The 23,377-nt window shown below is 34.4% G+C and overlaps 6 protein-coding genes across 11 annotated transcripts in view; 3 read left to right on the forward strand and 3 right to left on the reverse strand.

Moving 5' to 3' along the window:
• LOC136413888 (uncharacterized) overlaps positions 1–23,377 on the forward strand; it is a 148,456-nt gene that overhangs the window by 3,041 nt on the left and 122,038 nt on the right. Inside the window, exons 4-9 of one of the 5 annotated variants that reach the window (XR_010752504.1) lie at positions 2,174–2,335; positions 2,382–2,567; positions 2,799–3,032; positions 4,816–5,036; positions 5,109–5,160; positions 6,527–6,966. Coding sequence is in view for 1 of the 5 variants with exons in the window: in XM_066397647.1 (XP_066253744.1) it covers positions 2,174–2,335; positions 2,382–2,567; positions 2,799–3,032; positions 4,816–5,036; positions 6,527–6,610 (887 nt within the window). In the remaining 4 variants the exon portion in view is untranslated. Of the gene's footprint in view, positions 1–2,173; positions 2,336–2,381; positions 2,568–2,798; positions 3,033–4,815; positions 5,037–5,108; positions 5,161–6,526; positions 6,972–23,377 lie in introns of those variants that run through there. The other 4 variants (XR_010752503.1, XR_010752505.1, XM_066397647.1 and 1 more) reach the window with 4 other exon arrangements.
• On the reverse strand, positions 11,569–13,843 carry LOC136413837 (SAC3 domain-containing protein 1). 2 transcript variants are annotated; one of them, XM_066397570.1, is made up of 7 exons: positions 13,673–13,843; positions 13,439–13,621; positions 12,613–12,780; positions 12,309–12,560; positions 12,110–12,247; positions 11,862–12,051; positions 11,569–11,737 (listed from the first exon to the last, which is right to left on the reverse strand). In XM_066397570.1, exons 1-7 carry the CDS (start codon positions 13,741–13,743, stop codon positions 11,660–11,662), a joined length of 1,080 nt encoding a protein of 359 aa, XP_066253667.1. In that variant the 5' UTR covers positions 13,744–13,843; the 3' UTR covers positions 11,569–11,659. The 2 variants fall into 2 exon arrangements, with proteins under 2 accessions (XP_066253667.1, XP_066253666.1); XM_066397569.1 differs by having other exon boundaries at positions 13,439–13,624.
• LOC136413892 (uncharacterized) lies at positions 14,438–16,337 on the reverse strand. Its single transcript, XM_066397651.1, has 5 exons — positions 16,116–16,337; positions 15,817–16,024; positions 15,222–15,492; positions 14,914–15,060; positions 14,438–14,856 (listed from the first exon to the last, which is right to left on the reverse strand). The coding sequence occupies exons 1-5, from the start codon at positions 16,196–16,198 to the stop codon at positions 14,588–14,590; spliced, it is 978 nt and encodes a 325-aa protein (XP_066253748.1). The 5' UTR covers positions 16,199–16,337; the 3' UTR covers positions 14,438–14,587.
• Positions 16,631–17,460, reverse strand: LOC136413896 (uncharacterized). The gene is made up of 3 exons (XM_066397657.1): positions 17,302–17,460; positions 17,038–17,250; positions 16,631–16,987 (listed from the first exon to the last, which is right to left on the reverse strand). Exons 1-3 carry the CDS (start codon positions 17,354–17,356, stop codon positions 16,743–16,745), a joined length of 513 nt encoding a protein of 170 aa, XP_066253754.1. The 5' UTR covers positions 17,357–17,460; the 3' UTR covers positions 16,631–16,742.
• On the forward strand, positions 17,764–19,954 carry LOC136413897 (NADH dehydrogenase [ubiquinone] 1 alpha subcomplex assembly factor 2). The gene is made up of 3 exons (XM_066397658.1): positions 17,764–17,922; positions 19,191–19,428; positions 19,666–19,954. The coding sequence occupies exons 2-3, from the start codon at positions 19,191–19,193 to the stop codon at positions 19,854–19,856; spliced, it is 429 nt and encodes a 142-aa protein (XP_066253755.1). The 5' UTR covers positions 17,764–17,922; the 3' UTR covers positions 19,857–19,954.
• LOC136413873 (angiotensin-converting enzyme-like) overlaps positions 22,061–23,377 on the forward strand; it is a 44,710-nt gene continuing 43,393 nt past the window's right edge. The window contains exon 1 of the mRNA XM_066397624.1: positions 22,061–22,548. Within this exon, the coding sequence (XP_066253721.1) occupies positions 22,174–22,548 (375 nt within the window). The 5' untranslated portion in view covers positions 22,061–22,173. The remainder of the gene's footprint in view (positions 22,549–23,377) is intronic.

Here is a 23,377-nt window from a genome sequence, read left to right on the forward strand (position 1 = left end):
AGGGACCAACAGTTTAATGTCATCCAAATAATCAGCACACATGGCTACTTAGGAGCATTATGGTATTAGTGACCTCGCCCGACAATGCTTTTTCTTAAGAAGGCTGTCAGCCTGCTCCTCATCTTATTGTCTCTTCTAATATCACATTCACAAGCCTTAAGAACTATAAATAAATCTTCGACATATTCAATATCTCATTAAAGACCAAATTGCTAATGTGCCGCTAACGTCTACTAAGTTAACATTCCAAAGAATCACTGAAATGGAATTTCAGTGCCGGTGAAATTCTTTGGTGCCATGGAACTTAGCTTGACCTTAACGTTAACATCATATCAATCATTATATTCTTCCACCTCGTAATTTTCGTGATTTTTCACATTATTCTGAACCAAAAATAGAGTATATTTCGGATTTATTAAACTACCCGTAGCACATGCACATGACCTTAAAAGATGAGAAAAAATGCAAATAGACTGAAAGAGCTAGAAAATAGAAGAATTATGTTCACGTGTCAAGTGCTTTAGAGTGTAACTTCCATGATCATGAAAGTATGGTACTGCGAAAATTAAAGGATCATGGAAGGAAGATGTTGGACCTATGGGACAATCGGACACAAGGCTATGAAAAATGTGAACTGGAGCCTGATATTTTTCTCAAACCAACAAAAATCATTAAGTTTAAGTTGTCTCATCTACAACATAAGGGACATTGCGGTGAATCATTTTTGCATAGAAATTCCTAGTAAAAAGTGTGTCGTTTTAGTTCCAGAGTCATATTTTTCAAAAGACTTCGACATTCAACATAAGTGAACAGAATAAAAACAAACAATATTTTGTTTCCACATACAAGTTTATCAATTGCATTCTTATCTCAATATTGTTGAAAATTGATTTAAATCGTAATAGCAACAAATTAAGTGCTTCACATTCGTTTTTTCGACGACAAACTTTTGCGTTCGAACTGTGAAAATGGTCTATTTTACATTTGAAAAGTATGCAGACATACATTTGATTAATAGCGAAGCAACATGCCACACTAGAGAGGCTGCGTGCCTTTATGCTGAGAGTTCTCTGACTTGTTTCTATGGTTAAATGAGATAGAATGTAATTCCAACATGATGCACATTTTGCCCGTACTGTGCCAAATCACCTAAACCAACCTTTTTATGAGCGATGGATCAGAAGAAGCGGACTTATCAGCGGCCAGCGCGAAGTCCCGATTTAAGCTCGTTGGATTTTTTCCTCCGATGGTACAGCAAGTCGTTGATATATGAAATTTCTGTAGCCACTCAAGAGCGACTGTTGGGAAAAGTGACAGCAGCCTATCTTTCCGTATAGCACTATCCGCACATCTCACAACGGCCGCGCGATTCAATGATTCTAAGAACAAATTTATTTAACCAGGTTGAGGGAGGTCATTTTGAACCTTTATTAAATTTTTTTGCGTTATCTTTAATAAAACTGAAGTAAATATCGAAGTTTTTTGGTGTAAATGAGCTGCCAACATTCAGTTTTTGAATAAAAATGACTATGGAGGTAAAACTAAAACAAAATTATTCACTGCAATGTCCTCTATAATCTCCTTAAGTTTGGCACAATCTTTCTGGAACACTCTGTATAAAATATAATATAACTGATTACGCGCTGACCTTCTTGTCCAATTATTTACTTAAGGGACGAAGCTTGGATAGCTAACAAGTTGGACTGTGTATTTGTTGCCCTTTGGCTGTTACATGGTGGTTTTATAACGTCCTCAATACTGCGGCATACAATATATTGGAAAGAGCCACTATGCATTGTAATTTCCGTTTTCTTAACGCTGACCCTCTATCCTGAACATAATTCTTGTCACATGTGCCAGGATTTTTGAAGCTTTCGCCACAATAGAAGATATACCTATAGCTGGTCAACCTATTGATGATTGTGATGATTGTGGGTGCTGTCCCTGATCTTTGACTTGATTGTAGTAATGAAATAAGATCCACAGCCTTTGATAATGCAAGTCTGCGATAAGTCAATTCTCAGCCAGCGATCATAACTAATTCGACTTTTAATTGGCTGATCTTGTCTGGAAACGGTCAACAATCGCATCAATTTCCAGTTTATGGGAAAAGTGTCCATTTGACTAGGCAAAGGTCTTGATTTGAAGATGACCTTCTTTTTCTTTTTTCCAGCTAAAAAATTGGGAGACCAGTGTTACGACCACGAGGTTTGTAGATATTCGGACCAACACGCCTTGTGTATCCAAATACACCACAATGCTATTTGTCAATGCCAGGCCGGCTACCATTCGGTCGTGCTGCAAAAACCATCGAAAAGAGTCTTCTGCGCTGAAGGTAAAATAAGTCTGAACACACGAACATTTAGTAATTCTCTCTGTAGATATTCAGGTAATAACTAAGGATTTCTCCACGTTTGCTGGAGTCCTCTCAGGCATTGCGATTTTGTCAGGCCTCATATGTTTCGTGCTGCACTTGTTCAATCAGAACCTATACGGATCGGGGCATCACAGGCATCGTTTCGGGAATGCCAACCTAGCGCCACCTATATTGTTTTCAAGCGATCCAGGTGAGACCCTCACGTCGACTTTTTTGTATGCATTTTGGACAGTGTACTTATCGTTGTGTGTCTATATCTAAACTTTCATGCGACAAAGTTTTCACTTAATCAGTAACATCCATCAATCATCAGCGATAGATTGTTAATTGTTGCCTGCTATGTGGAACCTAGCACAACACCGAGACAATCCGGCAGAGCTGATCCCGTCCCTGTCCACACCACTGTGTTTGTCTTTTACAGGCTCTCTGCCACTGCCTATCCTTGCGCGCGCCGGTGCCACATCGCAAATGTCAACTCGGCGCACAGCCAGCTCGTCGACGCGTAGGGCCAGCAGCGTAGCAACGCTGCACCGCTACGGCACAGGCTCGTCTACCGTGCCGCAGTCACGTACAGGTGCGGCTCGAGCCGCCGCTATCTTGCTCTTGTCTTACTGCGATTACGTCGTGGGCGGCTCTAATGCAGGCTCGACTCTCGGTATTAACATAGAGATGATGTCTAAAATGTTGTGATGTCGACTTTGATTCGCTGATTTTTCTTTAGAGGAAATTTTTGCACTTTGGCAATACCGCTCTGTGTTGTAGTTCACTGTGTACTAACGGGGGCTGGGGGGCAAACACATTAGAGAAGAAATATTGCGCTAAGAAAATTAATAATAAATAGCGGGCACTGTTACTGTTCTCATTTTCCTACTGACAAGGGTGGCAGGTTGATTAGGGTACAGCTCGGACAATACACCTTGTCAATACTGATAGTACATATTCCACATACTACGTGGATTTTTTAAGTTTTGACACACTTTGCTTTACTTTGTCGTGGGAGTTTCTCATAGCAAAATAAATGACAACTTGACAACGTGGTTACCGCGCGTGAGCTGTTGAAAAGTTCTCAGCTGCAATACTTTTCCACACGTTTTGGCCTATACAGGTATCACCTGCCGGAGTGGAAACATCGGGATTATGTAACTAGAAGAAAGACCGCATAAGGTTTAATATGCCTCCGACAAGGATCATCGAAGCGGATTGCGAGGCTAGTGGTTGAAGTGGGCGGAGTCAGTCCAGTGTTGCCAGATGTCTCACTCTTTAGTATTTTTACTAATTTACACACAGTATTTTTACTAATTTAAGTTCTAGCGATGGATTAATCGTTTTTTTTATTTATCTATATGGCTACCCTTTCCTGTGGTATTTTTAAACGTTTCCATCGCCGCAAAGACAGAGAAATCGATACCAATCTAAACATCGAAGTGGAAACATCACTGGAACTGACTCCTCCCATTTCGATGCTGGTCTTTGGCGAAGGCACATTAACTTTATGCAGCCCTTCTTCCACTTGCACAATCTCTATGTCTCTACTTGAACTGATGATACCCGTATTGACTCTATTTGATACTCCAATGGGTTTTAACGTTTCAATTTGATAGAGATTAGGGCTCTGAAAGTTCGGACAATATGGGAGATTTAAGATATAGATATGTTCGTATATAACTAAATTTCTTTAGAAAAATATATACAATCACTACTTGTGTTCTTTCAAAAATTTAGAAACTCAAACTATGAATCGTCATTGGATTGAAATTGTTGTAACAAAAATATGCCATTTTTGTACTTAACAACAGAGCAAGATGGCAGAGGCATATACATTTTCTGAGACTTATAGATTTGTAGTACTTGCTTTTATACATAAATTGCTGCATTTTAGGCTGCATGATTAGCTCTTCGTGTATTTGCTACCCTTATGTTAAGTGTTGTCAGATATTATATATAATAAGTGTAAATACCGTAAATGGGCAGCACGTCCCTGATCTGCCCCACGATCTCGTACTCTCTCTCTATTTTTTTTTCATCCAAAAAGAAAGCAATAACAGGTTTTAATCAAATTGCTCTTTAGATCTCACCATCGGGATCTTGGAAATCTTAAAAAATAGTCGTCTTTTAAAACGAATTTTTAAAAATGGGACTTTAAATAGATTTGCATCGTTCGGGAAGTATCGACGAATGAGTTAATCTCCAAACTTTTCCAGCAGTTTTTGCGCATCTTTTGGAACATTTTCCCACGTTCCTGTCCCAGTGGGGGTTGTAACAATATTATGTATTTCTAAATTTTACCATTAAATCAATTTATTTATCCAGGATTCAAATTTTATTTTATACACTAATGCGTAGATAAAACAACGGCACTCGTCTTATTACTCGTGGTCGATATACTCGGTAGATACACAAAAAAGCTTATTTAGAGTGATGATGTTTGTTTCTGGAAGGTTCGAGAAGGCCGAGCATAGCATCGATACACAGCGCCGGCTCCATGCGCAGCTATAGTGCCAGGAGGTACGAACAAGAGAGAGAACAAAAGGAGGAGAGAGAGATGCAGAGGAGGCTGTCAAAAATGAACTCGTTATCAATGTCAGCCAATAGGCTGCCGCCTACGCCCAGTCCGCATTCGACCGATGATCTTTTGCCTACGTTGGAGGAGGACAAACAGGTATTAAAATAATAAAGAATATGTGAAATATGAAAAAAACACATACAGCAAAAACACTCTTTTCTATTACAGACCGAAGACACTCCAAAGGGTGGTTACACCAATACTTCCTATGCTTTATAAGGTTTAAAGAATTTGTTCTTTTGGTATCTACTTAATGCTTTGACGTATTCTGCTGACGCTTTTAAAAATGCTTTTTGCTTCTGCTTGTTACTAATTTTGGTAGAGTTTAAACTACAGTTCCTATGCGCAAAAAAGGATGGGAATCATCTGTGATCAACACAATGGGCCTGTATTTATGTAAATCGTAACCTAAACTCTAAGGCTCATGTTACTTTATCCTTCTTTATCACAAAATACTTATACAGAGTGGTCTAAAAATATTATGCCAAGCTTAGGGTTATAGGAGACATCGCGGTGAACTATTTTCGCATAGAAACACCTAGTTATAAATGAGTCGTTTTGACTCTAGAGTTATTTTTGTTCAAAAGACTTTGATATTCAACTTGAGTGAATAGAATAAAAACAAACAAAATAATCATATTTTTGTCTCCTCTGTTTTATTAAGGGCGTTCATTAAAACGCTCACATGCAATATAGAATTTTCAACATAATGGCGCACCAGAACATTTTGCTCGTACTATGTAGAATCATTCAAACGAACATTTTTATAGACGATGGATTGGAAAAGGCGGACCTATCAGGTGGTCTGCGCGAAGTCCCGATTTAAAACCGTTAGATTTTTTCCTCTGAGGTTACATCAAGTCGTTGGTATGAAACTCCTACAGCCACCCAAGAGGAATTGTTAGGAGGAGGGATGGCAGCCTCTCTTTTGGTGCAGCCATATCCGCACATCTTATAATGAGCGCGCGTTTCAATGATTCAAAGAACAAATTTATGTAACCAGGTGGGAAATGGTCATTTTGAATCTTTATTATAGTTTTTTTGTCATACTAAAAACGAATCGAAGTCTTTTGGTGTCAACAAACTAACATTACACTTTTGGACAAAAACGACTTTGGAGCAGAAACGACTCAATTTTTAACTAGAAGTTTCTATGCAAAAATCGTTCACCGCAATGTCTCCTATAACTTTCTTAAGTTTGGCACGACCTTTTTCGAACACCCTGTATATCATTAAATAAAATCAAGGTCCATTTGGGCTCTTGGCTAACAAATTTCTCTAGCTCTGTTCCTGCAGGAGAGGAAACCAGATCTGAATCGTCAGAAACAGACAGCCATCTGTGCAAGAAGTCTAGATCAGTATCTAACTCATATTTCTGACAGTGCGGAATCCGTTTTCTTCTCGTTGTTGAAACAGATTTTATGCAACACCATCTTTGGTTTAAGTTGCTGGTAACTTTAGCTTTTTCTAGGCATTAAACACTTCAGCAAACACTTTCATATACATTTAAATTAATGTTTCCCCACTTTAATGCGTTTGAACGGTAATTTGAAAAACACTGATATATCCAATATTATACTTTTTAGGCGCCTCCCTTAGCATTAAAAGAAGATTCTACGACTAGTTTTCAAGAAGAGAATTTACCCTCGACTTCGAAACAATACCCGTAGGTAGTGAGTGTTGTTAATGTGTTGATAATTTTATAAACCAAATGACAATTTATAGGCTAAAACTCACTCTCTTTGAGACATCGGGTGATTGGCGGATATGTCTCGCGATTTTAGAATAAGAAAATGAAAAATGTGTCGTCATTTTCAATAAATATTCATCAATACATCCGCCAATATCCGTCTTGAGGATGGCGAGTATAACAGGGTAGACTTAAGGATTTTTTATGTTTCCATAAGGATGCAAATGAGAAGTAATAATGTAGGGGTCTACTGATTAAATCCACAGTCTGCACATGTTCTATGGCAAAACAATAAACATGTGAATTGAAAACTGATAATAAATAATAATAATATTCGTATACACCATGTGTATAATTTACTACCTTAATTGCTAAGGCAAGCTCTGGAATTTTACTGCATGGCATTCCGATAAAATCCGCCCAAGTATAGCATGGTTCCCCTTTTTTACTTACAGGCACATTCAAAATCATAATCATCTTGTTCAAACATACGCGCCAAGTTCTGCAGGCTATTTGACCTTAGAGAGAATTGTATCAGTCACCTCCTCACCTTCAGCTATCCTCATTTTGATATTTCAAATAGCATCCCCCATCGAGGGACACATCGTCGCAAGCGGAATTCAATTTGCCATGTAATTGCACCAAGAAAACTGATATCCGTTAATGGAGTCGGGAGTTGAAAGGAACAATGCGTAAAAGCGCAAATAGCTTATTGAGTTAAATGATTTTTTTAATAAGTGCTGTGAGCCGTTGTTAACGAGACAATAATAAAGTTTGTATCGAGAATGACTATATGAATGATTTTCGGAAAAATGGACTAACAGAAGAGGTGCATTAGAATGGCCAGCATAATCTCCAGATCTTAGCCTATTAAACTTTTTCCTACGGAAGTATTTAAAAAGTAAAATGTGTAGAACTCGACTTGAAAATATTCAAGAATTGAAAGGTAGAATTTTTCTGGAATGTAAAAGTGTTACTGGACAAACTTTGGCCAATGTTAGCGAAGACCTGATAGAGTAGATTTTCTGTCTGATCGCCCTTTTATCACTCTGTTATGCATCGAGTTATACATGTTTCATGCTACGTTTAATCTCATTTGTGTTGAAGACTGTACATAAAATTCTTGAGGGATCTAATTTCCCAAAGACAGAATGAGGCTCTTGAGCAAGTACAGCTTTTGGCTGCCTTAGCTGCAAATCCTACAACTCCTTTTTTGTTTGGAAATGTTTGCAATAGTGCGGGAACTGTGGCTATGAATCCATTTACATATGTTCTTTTAGTAGTATATTGGCTGATCCGATTTTACACCAGAAGGAAATTTAACTTTGAGGACGTGGAGGAAGGTGGTCATTATTTCTGCGAAAGGCATTCAAAAGCTGAGTGAAAGTTGCAAAACAAATTTAGTTTTTTTTTTATTTCGATTCAATAAAAATTCAGAGGGAACGACTAAAAAACGTAAAAGTACCCAAAACTTGTATGCTTCTATAAATTTATTGTCAATCCATTTATCCCTGAAGTCCACTTCCGACCACAAGGCAACTATAGATTTTGCTGACAAGCCTTGCCATCAGCACGTACACGGGCATAAAAATAAATCCCAAAATTATGAAAATTATAAATGTGATGATGGTCAACTCTCCAAATAAAATTGCGACCTTAACAGCACTCTCCTTGTAGTCCTCAGTTTGAACTATGTCTATCATTTTATCCAGGATGAAGCGTATGAAGTACACAATCCCATCGACCAAGGGCATCAAATTCCATAACATTACTAATATGGTAATAATTGCTGTGTAGGCTTGTGTGCACAGGCATGTTACCAGAGTGACAAAAGTTATTTCTCTGGAAAATTGTTTTAAAAAATAATTGGGAATTATCGAGCTGCCCCAGCAGTCATGTACTCATTTCTGGGAATTCCTCTGAACTCTTGGTAATCCATCACGATTTCTCTTGTAGTCTGCAAAGCATGTAATACTCCCGAACGGGCGAATTGAAATCCCCTTGCCGGTCTGGGAATCTCAGTTTGAGACCTTACAAAAATATTATTATTTTTTATTCCTTGAGTTTTGGGACCATTTGAAAAAGATCCGAAGTCTTTTTGTGTCAATGGAACGCTGGCGTCAGTCAGGTTGAAACCAGTTATTTGGTCGGTTACTGGAGTTTCTACAAAATAAGTTTAGAAAATAAAATGTTTGGCAAAGGTGAAAGGAATCTGGCGACAGATTAGAGTTCTGTACAGTGTGGGCCTTTGAGGCGTATTTGGCCTTGACGGGTTATTAGCTGTGGATGTCGGTATTTTCCGGACACTCCCGGATAAAATTAAAGGATCACTTCAATATTTCCTACTATTTTTGTCTTTTCATATTATAAAGCAACGCTTCTAATATTATCGTTCAAGGATTATCAGATAAAATTGAAAATTTACATTAAACACCGACGTTTTTTTATTTAACATCAAAGAATTGTACATAAAACAAAAAATTGCGAAAAAACGAAAAAAGCCAATAATCGCAAAATTATATTTTAGCAACAAAAACGAATGATACATTTAAAAATTAGTAGCTGGTGTTTCCTCCCTTAACATTAACGACACCTTTAATTCTCTGGCGCATTCCTGCTATTAAACTTCTAATTTCTTCTTGAGAAATGGTTTTCCACTCTTCAAGTAAACAGTTTCGCAATTCCTCAAATTTTTGCGGTTGCCGCATTCTCATTCGTCTTATAAGCGTGGCCCACACATGCTCTATTGGATTCATGTCAGGACTTCTTGCAGGCCAATCCATAGTTTCAACTTCAACTTTAGGCAGATATTCTTGAACAATTTCAGCGACATGGGGTCATGCATTGTTGTGCATTAATAAAAACTAAGTGCCCACAAATGAGGCGAAAAATATCGCAAGAGTTTCAAAGATATCTGTACCTGACAGTCTCTTGTGACGTATTTACAATTTCTCTTCAGCTAATCTCTTCTTCCTGATGATCTTTAATTTTCTCGTTCAATGTTATAAACGACAATATAACTTTTTCAGTTTCCGATATCAGAGGAAAAAAATTGGAAATATCAAAAGTACCCTTTAAATTTGTTCGGGAGTGTACTTATATGTGATATAGCATGCAGCATTTCATTTATGTTGTTAAATAATAGTAAAGCAAGGCTTTATATCAGACAATTCTCTCACCTATACAATGTTCAATATTGGTTTTGTAAGATATTTACATTCACGATAAGATTAATTTTTTGTTGGACGTTTTTCATTTTACGGCTACCTATCGAAGACCACATAAGTAACCTTTAGAAAGACACATGAAGGTACGTTAAATTTTTTAAACAGTGTTTTTTAAATAACTGGAAGGGGTAAATTAGTAGAACGCGAAAGCTTGATTACAGTTTTTAATGTATATATCCATACCAATACATTTACGCACTCAAATGCGTGCGGAAAAGTGATCTTTCGTGGGCACAAGTAGAAAACAAATACAAAATTGTAAGATTAAAACTTGTGAAAATGAAAATAAACGTCTCAATAATGTGTAAGAGTACCATCTGTGAAATCCAACGCATTACCGAAGCGGTGCTTGAATAATAAACAATTATTACCTCATGCTCTTTCAGTTACGACGGTTTTGAACGGTATATGTGATATGTAATAGAGATACTCACAGGAAAAAATTACGACAAAATAGAGAGATGTTCTGTAAGACGCAGCTTTTTTAATAATAAAAAATACGTACCAGAATATTTCATTGCGTAAATCTTCCTTTTTTTAGACGTCATTCTAACATCTTTATACCAAACAAATTAACAATGCTTTTTGATGTTAGAAAATTGAGTTTTCACAATTTTTTTAACTTGACACTGGGAAAAACGCGAGACAAACAACAATACTTTTCTGTCAATTGCAGAAATAGGTGTTTAAGTAGGTATATTAAGAAAAGGTAATGCTTGCAGCAGGTATTTACTTTCTTTTATTAAAAAGGTATATTGTGTTTATGTTTTTGGCTGCCTCAAGAGTAAATGGCAGGCCGAGAAGGGATGCCATTATTGTACATATAAATATAAAGATTTTTGTTTTGAACTTCTGCCATTTATACAGGGTGCTTCGGAATACGTCTGCCAATCGCTTACTGTACTGACCGAAGTAAGAAATAAAATTCATACGATCATGGCTTCGTTTTCGCTTTCTGTGTGAAATACAGGGTGATAATGTGACCCTGGATATTTCAAACGAAAAATACGATACGCTACTGGTTTAAAAAATGAAAATAATTGGAGAAATATAATCAGATATTTTTTTCTAAAATATGAAGCAATCAGAAAATTATTTTTATTTTTTTTAACCAGTGGCGCATATTTTTCGTTTAAAACGTTCAAGGTCACATCACTGAGGACGCCATTAGTGAAATTAGAAAAAATTTTTCCTCTTAAAAGATGTATCTCTACACGTATTTTACGCTCCCCAATTTTTATAAAAACATTTAATAGCTGAGCAGACTTGTTGGGAAAAAACTAAACAAATAATAATTTAGTATCACCCTGTATTTCAGACAGGAAATGAAAACAGACTTACATCCGTATGAACCTAATTTTTTATTTTTGTCACAAAAACCTATAGTAAAGAGTTAGCAGACTTATTCTGAAATACGTATAGCCCATATTGTCTTTCTTCACTTGGACACCGTGTTTATTATATTTCCAATCAGCTGCCACCTATAAATTTTATGAATTTTTGGCATTTTAATTCGAAAATTTAAGCGAATGAAAGATTTTTTAACGGAAATATCTGAAGATTAATCCCAATCAAGCAGCACAAGTTTTTACTTTTTAGATAAACAATTGTTTTTCTGAAAACTCATACTTACCATCAATACAAAAAATAATCAGAAAGTGGGGGATAATCTCTTGGAGTCACAGGAGAAAAAAAATTATTGACCAACAGGTTTAAATAACAAATTATTTAATAAATACTTAGTATTCAAACATAAACAGTCAAAATAAAAATACTCAACCAAATATGAGGTTTTCATTAATTCATCCATTTAAAATTAAATCAGATAAGTCACGTTTTTTAAATCCATCATCTATAAACCTTAAATGAGTAGGTTGAACCTGAAAAAATACATTGTCCTGTAGTTGAAGCAGATCTAGATGGAATTTATCCTAAATTCAACAGCATTAGTAAATATGGAAAGATGAACAAATCTTTGCAAAAGTACAAACTATAGAAACTTACCACTGCTTTAGAGCAATCAAAGTCACTTTTTATGAACACAACATTTTGTTCCTTACACTGTACCCCATAGTAAATGCAGTCTTTATTGGTACATTCCACATCTTCATATAGCAAAAATTTTTGCAATAGTTCTAATGGGAAAGTTGAATTTTTGCTGTTGTATGCTACCGACATTGTTTGAAGAGCTCGTCTAAAACAAAGTTCTGTGTTTGTAATAAGTTCTAGAAAGAAAATATTCTAGTAGATACCTTCTGACTTCAGGTAAATGTATCATAGCCACAGCCTGCAGTAAAACAGGCAATTTCTTAATCAAACGCCCTACTTTAACGTAATTGTTTTTAGAATAATTCAAAGATACTAAGATTGCCAATTCTATGATGCCTCTTCTACAATTCATATTTTGATAAAGTCTTATTTCATACCTTCAGATTAGAAGTGGCATTATACCTCATATTTTTTGATAAATTCAATGCCCTAAGAAGGGGAGTAGAACTTCCTAAATTCAAGATTAAATACAAAGCTTCAAACATAGGCCTGACTTTTTTTACTTTCCTTAATGAAATGCAATTTTGATTTTTGCCATTAAATTCAGATATGTTATCCCATTCATCATAGAGACATAAAAGTCTTTTAAGACACTCTTGCAGATGCGTCTGGTTAATGTGAGGATCAAAATTTGAAATAGGTTCCTCACATAATCTACAACAATATTCAAATGTAATACATTTTTGGTAAGTTGAATTATAACTACCTATAGGCAGAATATGCATAAAATCTTATAATTGGTTGTAGAATGCATATTGATTCAGTTAAAGTCACTGATGTGCTTTGAATTACCAAATCTTGCCTTATGGCACGTATTCTGTCCATTATGAAGTGGTATGTTATATGCCAAGGTACTTTATTATTTTTGAGAATACTGAAAAAATGTCAAAATGTTACTCAGTTGAAGGTGAAACTGAAGTAAAACTTTTAACATATTTTTTTCTACAAATACCAAATGAGCAACAAACAAGAGTTAATATCCCCCAAAATGGTATTGTTAAATGTATCAAAATGTAAATAAAATATTGAAATGACGTGGAATGAAAAAATGCTCTTTTTTTCAAATATCTTCTTTAGCACTTAATATTTTATGAATTTTAAAAGAGCATTTTGTAAGATTATAAAATATGCAACTTTTTTCTCATTTAACCAGCTTTGTATTTCTTACTATTTACAAGGTCAACATTTTTAAATTAAAATATTGTTTTCAAAAGCAGTAATTATTCAGTGCATTTATTCATTCATTATGTGCAGTTCCAGCAATAAACTTACTTAAACTTGCCTACATGACTTAATGATGAACATGATGAACCTTTTATGTATTGGTTAATTACCATTAATTTTAAATGTTTAGTATATTTACACAACCAACTTTTGTTACGTTGCAGATTAAGCAGCAAAACTGAAAATATCCGCTAATTGTTTTGAGCAGTGTATTTTACCCTCAATTTTACCTTCAAAGACAATCAAGTTATGAGTTGCAGTTATTTAATCCCTAGATACAATATAAAATATGATAGAAATGTACTTACTTGTCTAGCAGGTAATTAACAGTTTTCAGTAAAACTTGTGGCGGTCGAAGATCTCTCGGATTCAAGATTTGCTTACCAGCAGCTGATCGAGAAAATGATTTTACCATTTTCTCTTTATCAGCCACAGGGCATTTCTGAGTACCAGGAACCATTTCCAAAATATGTAGAAGGCGTTCTTTTTCTCTACTATATTACCAAAATTTTATAAATTTTAGAGCTAAAGAAAATACTTACAGTATAGTTTCAGACTTGGGGCACATCTCCATACAAGTTCCTCGAATTGGTTCTATTGGTAAATTATGCATTATTATTAAGATATTTTATACTAACTATATGTATTTATTCAGCATTAATGTTAATACTTTAAATATAATTTTATTTTAAAATAACCCACTAATCATTGTTATAGTTTATTAATTTGACAATTTCTTTGTCACATTATTTGTGGTGAGCTGACGTCATGTAGTATGCGTGTGAAGTTGATTTATTATATTTGATCGTATTTTTTTGGGAAAAGAATCTTAAGGAATCATATCTAAAGGTTCATACAACATTATTTAAATGAATAAACCACAAAATACTTCAGCGAACTTTTATTTATATTTCACGTACATATATAAATAACTTAAAACTATATTCCTTACACTAAAGAGGGTAGAGTCTACCAGTACTACATCTGTATTTCTGGCAAATATGACCAGTGACCAGTGTCCAGCCCGCATTTGCTGATTTTAACCTCGGACATATAAAAGAAATTAAACATTTACAAATGCCACTTAAAGTAACCACCATAATAAATTATGAAATTTTAAGCCATAGGTTAAATGAGGCATAATGATAAAACCTCAACCACTGATCTCAAATCAGTTTTTTTAAATGATAACTCAAGTTAAAAATGGTTATTTCTCAGCAATTGCAATAAGGAATTGTCAGTGTTTCATATATTTTACATACTGACGTTTTGTTGTCACAACTGGATGATTTGTTACCAAAATATTAATAATGGCTTTCGTCTGAGTCTGTAGTAGAGGATAAATATTATTTTCAGTTAATTTTAACTGAGAATAGTGTGCAATTCTACCGCTTCAACAATCCCTACTTATGTTTAATGCGTTGTTTCCAAACAAAATAAAAGAAAAAATCCTGAATTCAAGTTTCACGAACGGATTTTTTTATTTCTTTCTGTAAAAACGTCAATTGACTATTCAAGCAATTATTGGCGCGTTTCAACTCTTCAATTTCTGTTTTTAGAGATTCGTTTTCCTTTAACAAATTTTGAGCTTTCTCATTTTCCATTAACAAAGTTTGAACCTTCTCTTCCAAAAATCGAGGCACATCTACATTGCACCTTACAGGTTCGTCTTCATCTTCTTGTTTTAGTGTTGGAATTTCCACTTCCCATACTATAGTTTCTAAAGCTACAAAGAAAAAATGAATATAACAAGATTTACCAGGTATTTACTACAGGTATTTACCTGTCTCATCATGGTCTTGATCCTCCATAGTTTCCTCTTCATCTTCTTTATTATGTGCAATTGATTTCACGAAATGGTTGTTGTGTACTTCTGTTTCAGGTTCTGGAGGAAGACCATCTTCTTGTATGAGGTAAAGGGATGGAACTGCTGTAGCCAGAAAATTATTCATACATTGTCCGCATGATAATATACTATTTCACAATATTTAAAAATTTTCTGCAACTATACAATCCGAGCCAACATTTTTGTAAATTTTTTTTTCACATATTTTGTTCAGTTATTTTGAAAATTAATAATTAAATACCTACCAGTTTTCTTTAATTTTACTGGGACATAGTCAAATAATTCTGCTTTTAATTTATCTTCAAAATCGTCAGGTTTGAAATGCAAACTGCAAATACGTTTATTTACAGGCGAAAATTTGCCGGTTCTATTGCATCTACGCATCCACTCCTTACATATTTCGTGATCTTTGGGAAATGAAAAGAATCTTATATTTTGTCGCTCTTTGATGACCTTTTTTGACCGACTTTTACATATTCCAACTGCACAAATCATTCCTCCAGATCGAGATTTTGGCTAAAATGAAGAATAATTTTCTCTCATTTGAAAACTTGGCAACAATAGTGAATCTAGTATTTGTTTTAATTTCTTTTCATTCTTGATCCTTTTTATGTTTTTCATAATATGAAGGTATAGGAGAATAAAGAAACAATCAATATAGAACAAAGATTTAAAATAATGATAAAAATATTCTTTTCTTTCATTTGAACTTAAATTTGAAGTTATTTGAATCAGTTTCTGAAACCAATACATAATAAATTAACTAAAATATGCATTTTATATTATAGATAATATAAAAAATGAAACATCCCTTAAAGATGTGTTTATACAAGAATTTACCTTTGATTGTGAACCTAATGTATCAAAACCTTCGAAAATTGTGGGAATGGCATTATTAAGTAATTTAACATATCCAGTAGCTCTGGTTCTATAAAACCATTCATTTTCAAAATGCCTACTGCATAAACAATCATATTTTGTAGGCTCCCAATCATCTAATCCCATATTCTGAACCCAGTAACTCTTTTTAACTGGATCTGTAGGAAACCTAGAGAATAGATGAAAGTTTGGAATCTTAATGAATCTTGAGGCAGAGAATCACCTAACACAAAATTTAGTATTTTAACACAGGGGCCTACCTGTGAAATGTTATTTCAGGCTTATCTCTGGGGTCTTTTTTACTGCTGGAGCTGTTGCAACCAAATGCGCTGCATTTAACCATGATTGATAAGGTTGTAACACAAAACAATGAATTCGACCCGTGTTTCGTGAAACCAGTGTTTTTTAGTGTTCCAAAAATGGGAAACCGTAATAAACATAAAGAAATGAATCAAAATCGATTTATAGGTTATGTTCTTAGACTCGATGCTTGTCGATGACGCAATCAAGGAGAAACGAAAGATCACGTAGACCAATCATAATGAAGAAAATAAATAACGTGACGTAAGAGATGCACTCGAAAGGTAAAGCTAGAAAAAATATTGTATAAAAAACACAATAATCGTTTTTAATTTGTTAAAATGTATACATTAATTACGGGAATATTCATCTTAAGAATCCAAATACATACACAATAAATTTAATTTTAAATTTTAACATAACCCAATATGGGACAATAAAGCGAATGCACCGCGAAATACATATTTTCGTAACTTAACACATTTAAAATACATTTTTAACGTAACTAAAACATAAATATTTAATTCATTATACACATAATGTTTCTTTGGATAAATGCTGCCCTTTTATTTCATATTTCCCCCACCTTACAGAGACAGATCCCTGCCCAGTGTCCCAGCTTTGTATTTTGGATACAATTCATCAAATCGCCTGTTCAAAAACTGAACTTTATTTAGTAAAGCAGATACTGTATCCTCCATATAAGACTGCTTCCTCCATTCCAGTTGAGGCATAAGCAGCTCTGTTTGTGCTATTCTTGACTCCAAGGTTTTCACTTTATTGCATACAGAATCTACATAAGCATCTTGTAATAGGCTAGTTGTGTTTACACCTAGAAATTATTGGTTTAATGATTGTAGTCATTAATTGGACGCAACTGACTGAAACATGATATTGTGGCCACATCAATGATATAATAAGGCTCCTCATTCTCAACAAGGAAAGAGACTGGAATCAAGACGTTTTGTCCGTTTCGGATTTTTAACACTTGTTTTTCGGGTGAGGCTTCGCACACATTGAACAGCTCCTTGTTTATGGCTTTATAGTCCATATTTGGATAGATGACCAGCGTTTTATCGATAGTTCCAGGGTCGGCTAGAAAAAGTGACTTTTTAGGTTAAAGGTTGTTAGTTTTTTATAAGGTACCTGAATAATCGAAATGCTTAATTTTCAAGTTTATCGTACGAGTTGAAAAGTCCATTTTATTTAATTTAAACTAGAACTCGACCCCTCAAAGATGAACAGTTGTTTATTATTTTGATTTTGTTTTGAGGAAATCCAACATTGCCAATTATTTCAAATCAAATAATTCCTAAACAAATGTGAAATAGAACATTTCTAAATAATTGAAAAGAAAAGACGCACAAAGAAAAAAATACAGCTCTATTACTCCAGTTGAGTTATTAAACTTGACTTTGGAGTTGGTCGAAATTTATCTAATGGATTAAGGTTATTTTAATTTAATTTTCAGTTTCATAAAATGGTTATATAATTGAACAACTGTTTACATTTGGCAACACAGATAAAAAGGCATGACGTTGATTGTGACAGGTGTCAACCAACCAAGGTCAAAGTCACGTTAGATGGCATAAGAAACAAACAAAATTAATTCAATTGTTTTCATTTTGTTTTTTTAATCGGCCCAAATAATGCTAAAAATATAAACATTTGCACATTTGAACACTTAATATTCAGTCAGTTTGTTTGTAATCAACAGTTTCGTAATCGGTGAAGGTGTAATTGATAGTGTACCATCAACAAATTCAGGTAAGAATTGAGAATTTCAATGTTCTTTCAGTGGATATTTCACCCCCTTAAATTTGGACTCCATACTACAAATAGTGATTTCGGCGTTGGTCGATTATTCAGGCCTTCTTCCTCTGAGAGTAAAATTGGAATACTCTGTCATACAAGTTCAGCAATCTTTGAATAACCAGTTTGGCACAGTAATTTAGCTTTCAGTGCTTATAAATTTCAATCCTTTTATTGAAAGCCTAAGTCTTCTTCTTAATCTCGAGATTGGAATCTCAGCAAGATGTTGAGTGCTTCTGGCCCTAAATCATCACAACCAGGCAGGCCATTCGTTGTAATTTCATCAATTTTAGCCCATAGCAGATCACATTCATTGCTGATCATCAAACCGTGAATCCATTACAGACTCCTGGTCTGGTCACCATAGTGAAAACCAGTATAGTAATTGAAATTTAAAGTTTTGTCTTTTACCCATTGTTTTTTATACATGACTTTTCCTGGTTAACTTTCTGTTGATGGTCATTACCAGGTATTTAGCCTTTGACTTCAGTAGTAGAGATTACCTATACAGCATAGGTTGTCTGAATCCTGTGTTTGTCTTCTCTCTGTTTTAAAGGACTAGCACTGTTTTGCCAGAATTGACAGACAGTCTTCTCCCAGTACCCCATTATTGTTTCTTCCCCTATAAGCAATTTGCGTCATGTCACAAACACTGCTAACGCACTTATCCAGTATCATCTTAAACATCAGCTTATACCTGTGTGCTGAATCTTTTGGTCTGAAGTTTTCCCAAAGAGCTGTTTGAGCAGAGGCACTACTTAATATAGTGGTAAGCAGCTGTTCTTTACATAATTGAAGAGGGATGCCCCAGAGTCATAAGAGCATAATAAATTATGATAGTCCTTGCCTTACAGAAATCTTCTTTCATGTCAAAGAAGTGTGCTAATAAAAGCTTTCTGTCTCAATAAGCCTTCTTTATTTTATGTGGTACTAAATGAAATGTTGACCTTTGCTTGTCATCCCAGTGTTTCCTCTGTTATGTATCTACCAACAGTTTGTTCTATCATTTTCTGTAGAAAAGGTTTTCATATTAATAGTTCTGAAGATATTAGCAAAGCTATAGTCACTTCTTCCTTCATTTGGGAACTGTCCAGATTAAGGAAGTTATACTGTACTTAATTGTAATATAAATAATTATTTCTTTGCATTAAAATTTTGCATTTGGTAGTTCACTATGCCCCTAATATAAAGAGGATCAGTTATGAAAATCATAACTTTTCCAGATGGCTCAACCTCCCTCTAGGGGCATTATTAGAATGATTCTTGGCAATTTCATAAAATCATTGACACCCAGACAGATTAGAGGAAATTACATGGGTACTGACACATTTGGGAACAAATTCTTTGAGATTCCAGTTAGTTCATCAAGCTCTAAATCCAAGCCAACTAGATGGTTTGAACCTGTAATCAAGGACGATTTCCAGAGTGAAATGTCTTCTGAATGGGAATCATGGTTAAGAGGTAACAAGTTACAATTTTATTTATAATTACGCAATTTTTTAATTGGGAATTAATGAAATATTTTTAAAATTTAGACAGCTGATTTTTTTCTTTACTTGTAATTTGAATGTTGATGCAAAAATCCAATTATTTGATGGATTTCGTTTTTTATTTGGCAGAGTATTTCTGTTTGTATGTGTGTGTGTGTGTGTGCTTAAGTAAACGGTGGCACTGTCAAGTGTGACGTAAATATCATAGGCAGAAGAAAGATTCCACCTACTGATGAAGAAATAGCAAGAAATCTAGCAATAATGGAGATGAAAAAGAAAAACGCCATTGAAGTTGATGCTAAAGGGTCTTTACCAGCTCCAATGGAGAAAGGATTTGAAAGTTTTCCATTGAGGTCAGAATTCGAACAAGTTCCTGGTGTAAAAACCAAAAAAGATTAGCTAATTTTGCTTGTATATTGTGTATATTTATTGTTTAGTATGTTCTATTGAATTACAATAATTTATTTGAATATATCTAATTGTCATTGTTCCCAAAATTTCATTTCCTTTTTTGTTACTGGTTTTAGAGAGTAACAATTACTGCCCAAATACACAGAACGTTAAAGTTTGGCTCACTTCGGTCCAATGATATGTTGGAGAAAAACTAAAATACGTAGCTTTTAAATGCAGTTTATCGAGAATGGAGAATAGTGTCCATTTGCATTTGAAATCTACCTAGAGTCATGTAATATTTCGGAAACTTTCAAATGTTTTCGAAATTTTTGAAAATATTTTGAGGCTAATAAAAATAGTACAAAATCATAAAATGTAAAAGGGAGAATTACTACGTGGTTCTTGATACGTTTCATCCCAAATCGTTAGTTTTTCCAGTGACGTGGTCAGATGTATTGCGTTCCATTTTTTCCAAGTTTTATGGAATTTAATCTGTTAATGTATAGCCTTAAAAATTATTCTCTTAAGAACTATTATTTTTAATATTGCCCAAATTTGTTAGTATTTTGCAGTTATTAAAGGGGTTGATTCTTGGAGCTTCATTTTGTTCATGTACTTGATTTTAATTTATCAATTTACAAGCGTAGACGTGCTTCTCTCCAAACTTACATACTTTTTCAATCCAAAATAGTAAATGAAAAAGGAAAATATATACTTGTTACGTTCAAACGTTGCGGTGTTCTTGGATTATTATAATGTTTTAGGGACCGGTTCCTCAAAATTTTTGCTATATAGTTATAGACGTTTCGAAGATGATTGTTGCCTTCATCAGTATACGCAAAACACCCTTGTACTGTTAATGTAGAGGAGAAGAAAACTTTTTTTGTTATCATTTTACCCAAATCAACTTTATAATACAATATCTAGAACGGTTTTAAAATGAAACCCTTTTTTTGAGAAAAATATCTTTTCCCCCTGAGCATGACGTAGAAACTAGAATCTAATATAATGTGAATTTTCGCATAAAAATTTTTCGTGAAAATTGAGCATTTTTGAAGTATTCACTTCTAACTGCAGTAAATATTTTTGGAATTTTCGTAATAATCACTAATGTCGCGTGGTATTTTTTCGTCAATTTTTATCTTTAGTTTGGTAGAAATTTTCTGCGGCGCTTAAAAAAAATCTGGAATTATTGAATAAGATTTGAATTATGTGATCCAACAGCCTGATTGCTAAGCAATAGTTTGCTAATGGAAAAGAGTCGTCCTGCTAAGATCTTCGGTATGTACCCCGGAAATGTTACTCATTACTTAGTTGATAACGAGTTTAGGCAGTATTGAGAGTTAATTTACTTCAGGAACTAAAACTTTTTATTTTTCGGTAAAATCACCAAGCTTCAGATCCAATGTGAAAGGGAAACGAATGAAAATTGGAGTTATGTGTGGCTGCTATATGTTCCCGACCTGTCTATCACCACCTGATTTTTGGAATTGCTACAGACCTTAGAAATGTTTTTCATCCCTTTATAATAATTTTCCATACGAAATTGTAGGAATATTTTACAAAACTTTAATTTTAGTGCAATTAATTAAAGTCCTATAAGAACTATACTTTTGTTTTATTTTACCTGAGGTACGCTCCGCCTAAGGTTTATTCCATGGTGTTTCTAGCTGGCAGCAATACCTGCAAATTGCGCCAGTTCAAAGCGCTGTGAACTTTTATCAACACATGATAAAGTTTACGTAAGTGATACAAATATATGTAAAAACCGCATATACTTGCTATCAATTAGCACACTTCATTCATCAAATTCAAAGCTTTTCTGTTAGGGACAATACAAGACAAAGTGTAAACTTGTGTAGGTAAATTCGTAAACATCGGTTAAAAGATCTATTGTTTTGTAATGCCGTGAACATTGATGACTGAAATAAATAATTCTTCAGATTTTCTTTATACTTCTACTTAAAGTGTGGCAATCGAAATAGGTATATGTGAAATGTTGCACAAATATGTTTAAAGGAAGCATAGCTGGGTATATTAACCCTGCATGCCTTATGCTTAAAGTTGATATAGCAACTTCTACAACTACAGGGCATGCAAAAGTTTTGATACCTACTCCAACCCATAAATTAAAAATATTAAACCACTAGTGTCGCCAGCCTATAACTTTACCATCCTTGAACTAAAACTTAGTCCGCCTGTCCCCACTACCAGAAGGTACCTACTTATGATGGGGTTCCCACGTGCGTCTATATGGTACCCATCATAAACAATACTTTTCAGTTTAGTACCTACAATCTCAAACATTGTTCAATGAAAAAAAATGTGCGACATTAGCAATTCGCGGAAAATCCTCGTTCTAGTTCTAATCCTGGTTACCTCCAAATCCTCTCATGGGGTGCCTCAGTTGGACTTACCGGAGTATGAACCCAATTCGGGAAACTACCCTCAGAATCCTAGTTTTGTGCCAAATCCCAATTATTCTCCTTTAAATCCTTATAGTGGCGGAACGCAAAGTAGTAACTTTGTTCCTCATGGTAATCAGGGGCGTGCTGGGAAATTTGAGAAGCCCTTTAGAGGTGACGTGCGAAGTTTGCTGCAGGCTTTAGAGCTGCAGGCGTCTCAGCAGTGTACTAATAATGTGGCAGCTCAGTGGAACTTTGAAACTAATGTCAATCAAGTTACGCAGTTAGAGGCGGTAAGTTTTTCCTATACATAGCGGAATAATTACTGCAGGTTTTACCTGTAATTTTGCTTAAACAACTATCGAAATAATTGAACTTAAAATCATCCTTGAGTAATATCCTTTTCGAGTCATCCTATTATGCATTTTTCCGGCACTTAAGGAGTTAGTTTTCGAGCATGGACAAATTAATATTGTTTATCCTTATTTTATTTGGAATTCCTCAAATCATAGTCATTTAGCAATTATGCAGTCAAGGTAATGAGATGGTGACAATTATAGCAATAATTATAATTATCAAGAACCCTAATTAAAGTGTTGAACTTCAGACCTCAATGGAACAATCTGAGAAAATTTTAAACTCTTGTAAATGGTTTACGTTATGCAATTTGTTGTAAAGAAACAGTAAAAATATTGTGTGTTATTCATAATTGAAAGGGTGAATCGTAAGGAGGACAAGGAAGAAAGGAACTGAAAAAAAAAGAAATGGTAAAGCAGTGTGGAAGATAGAGGGATTAGGGAAGAGCAAAACAGTAAAGTGGCAAGTGATAAAAAATAATGCAGTATAATAAAAAAAGTACCGCAGATACCAAGATGACTTTAGTTATGCTAGAAATGAAGTTTCTCAGTTTTTATTATCTATCGAGATTACTAAAGAGGTGGTTTGAATGGTGAATAAATCATTATGAAGGTAGTACATGGCTGCTAAACATAGAGTCTTTCGATTTGCGCTATTACTTTTTGGCTAAATAAATTTTGCTCTCTTAAGTCATATATCAGTATTCAGGTTTCTAAGTTTTCTGATTGTATTCCTCACTGCCTCTTGAACCATGAACGATCCTTA

The sequence above is a fragment of the Euwallacea similis genome, chromosome 15 (assembly GCF_039881205.1).
Source record: "Euwallacea similis isolate ESF13 chromosome 15, ESF131.1, whole genome shotgun sequence".
In the NCBI taxonomy this organism is placed as follows: domain Eukaryota; kingdom Metazoa; phylum Arthropoda; class Insecta; order Coleoptera; family Curculionidae; genus Euwallacea; species Euwallacea similis.

Bases quoted from the DNA above. Each gene is read 5' to 3' on its own strand.
- LOC136413837 (XM_066397569.1), bottom strand. From the start codon at position 13,743: ATGCATAATTTACCAATAGAACCAATTCGAGGAACTTGTATGGAGATG. The intron at 12,248-12,308 runs GTATAATGCCAC...TATGAATTGTAG, and splicing joins AATTTATCAAAAAATATGAG to AAGAGGCATCATAGAATTGG. The intron at 11,738-11,861 runs GTAAGTTTCTAT...GTATTTTTTCAG, and splicing joins TTGATTGCTCTAAAGCAGTG to GTTCAACCTACTCATTTAAG.
- LOC136413896 (XM_066397657.1), bottom strand. From the start codon at position 17,356: ATGGACTTTTCAACTCGTACGATAAACTTGAAAATTAAGCATTTCGAT. The intron at 17,251-17,301 runs GTACCTTATAAA...CACTTTTTCTAG, and splicing joins TAAGCATTTCGATTATTCAG to CCGACCCTGGAACTATCGAT. The intron at 16,988-17,037 runs GTCAGTTGCGTC...AATAATTTCTAG, and splicing joins GGCCACAATATCATGTTTCA to GTGTAAACACAACTAGCCTA.
- LOC136413892 (XM_066397651.1), bottom strand. From the start codon at position 16,198: ATGGTTAAATGCAGCGCATTTGGTTGCAACAGCTCCAGCAGTAAAAAA. The intron at 15,061-15,221 runs GTAGGTATTTAA...TTCTGGCTACAG, and splicing joins AGTAAAATTAAAGAAAACTG to CAGTTCCATCCCTTTACCTC. The intron at 14,857-14,913 runs GTAAATACCTGT...TTTTCTTTGTAG, and splicing joins TCAAGACCATGATGAGACAG to CTTTAGAAACTATAGTATGG.
- LOC136413897 (XM_066397658.1), top strand. From the start codon at position 19,191: ATGGCTCAACCTCCCTCTAGGGGCATTATTAGAATGATTCTTGGCAAT. The intron at 19,429-19,665 runs GTAACAAGTTAC...TAAATATCATAG, and splicing joins ATGGGAATCATGGTTAAGAG to GCAGAAGAAAGATTCCACCT.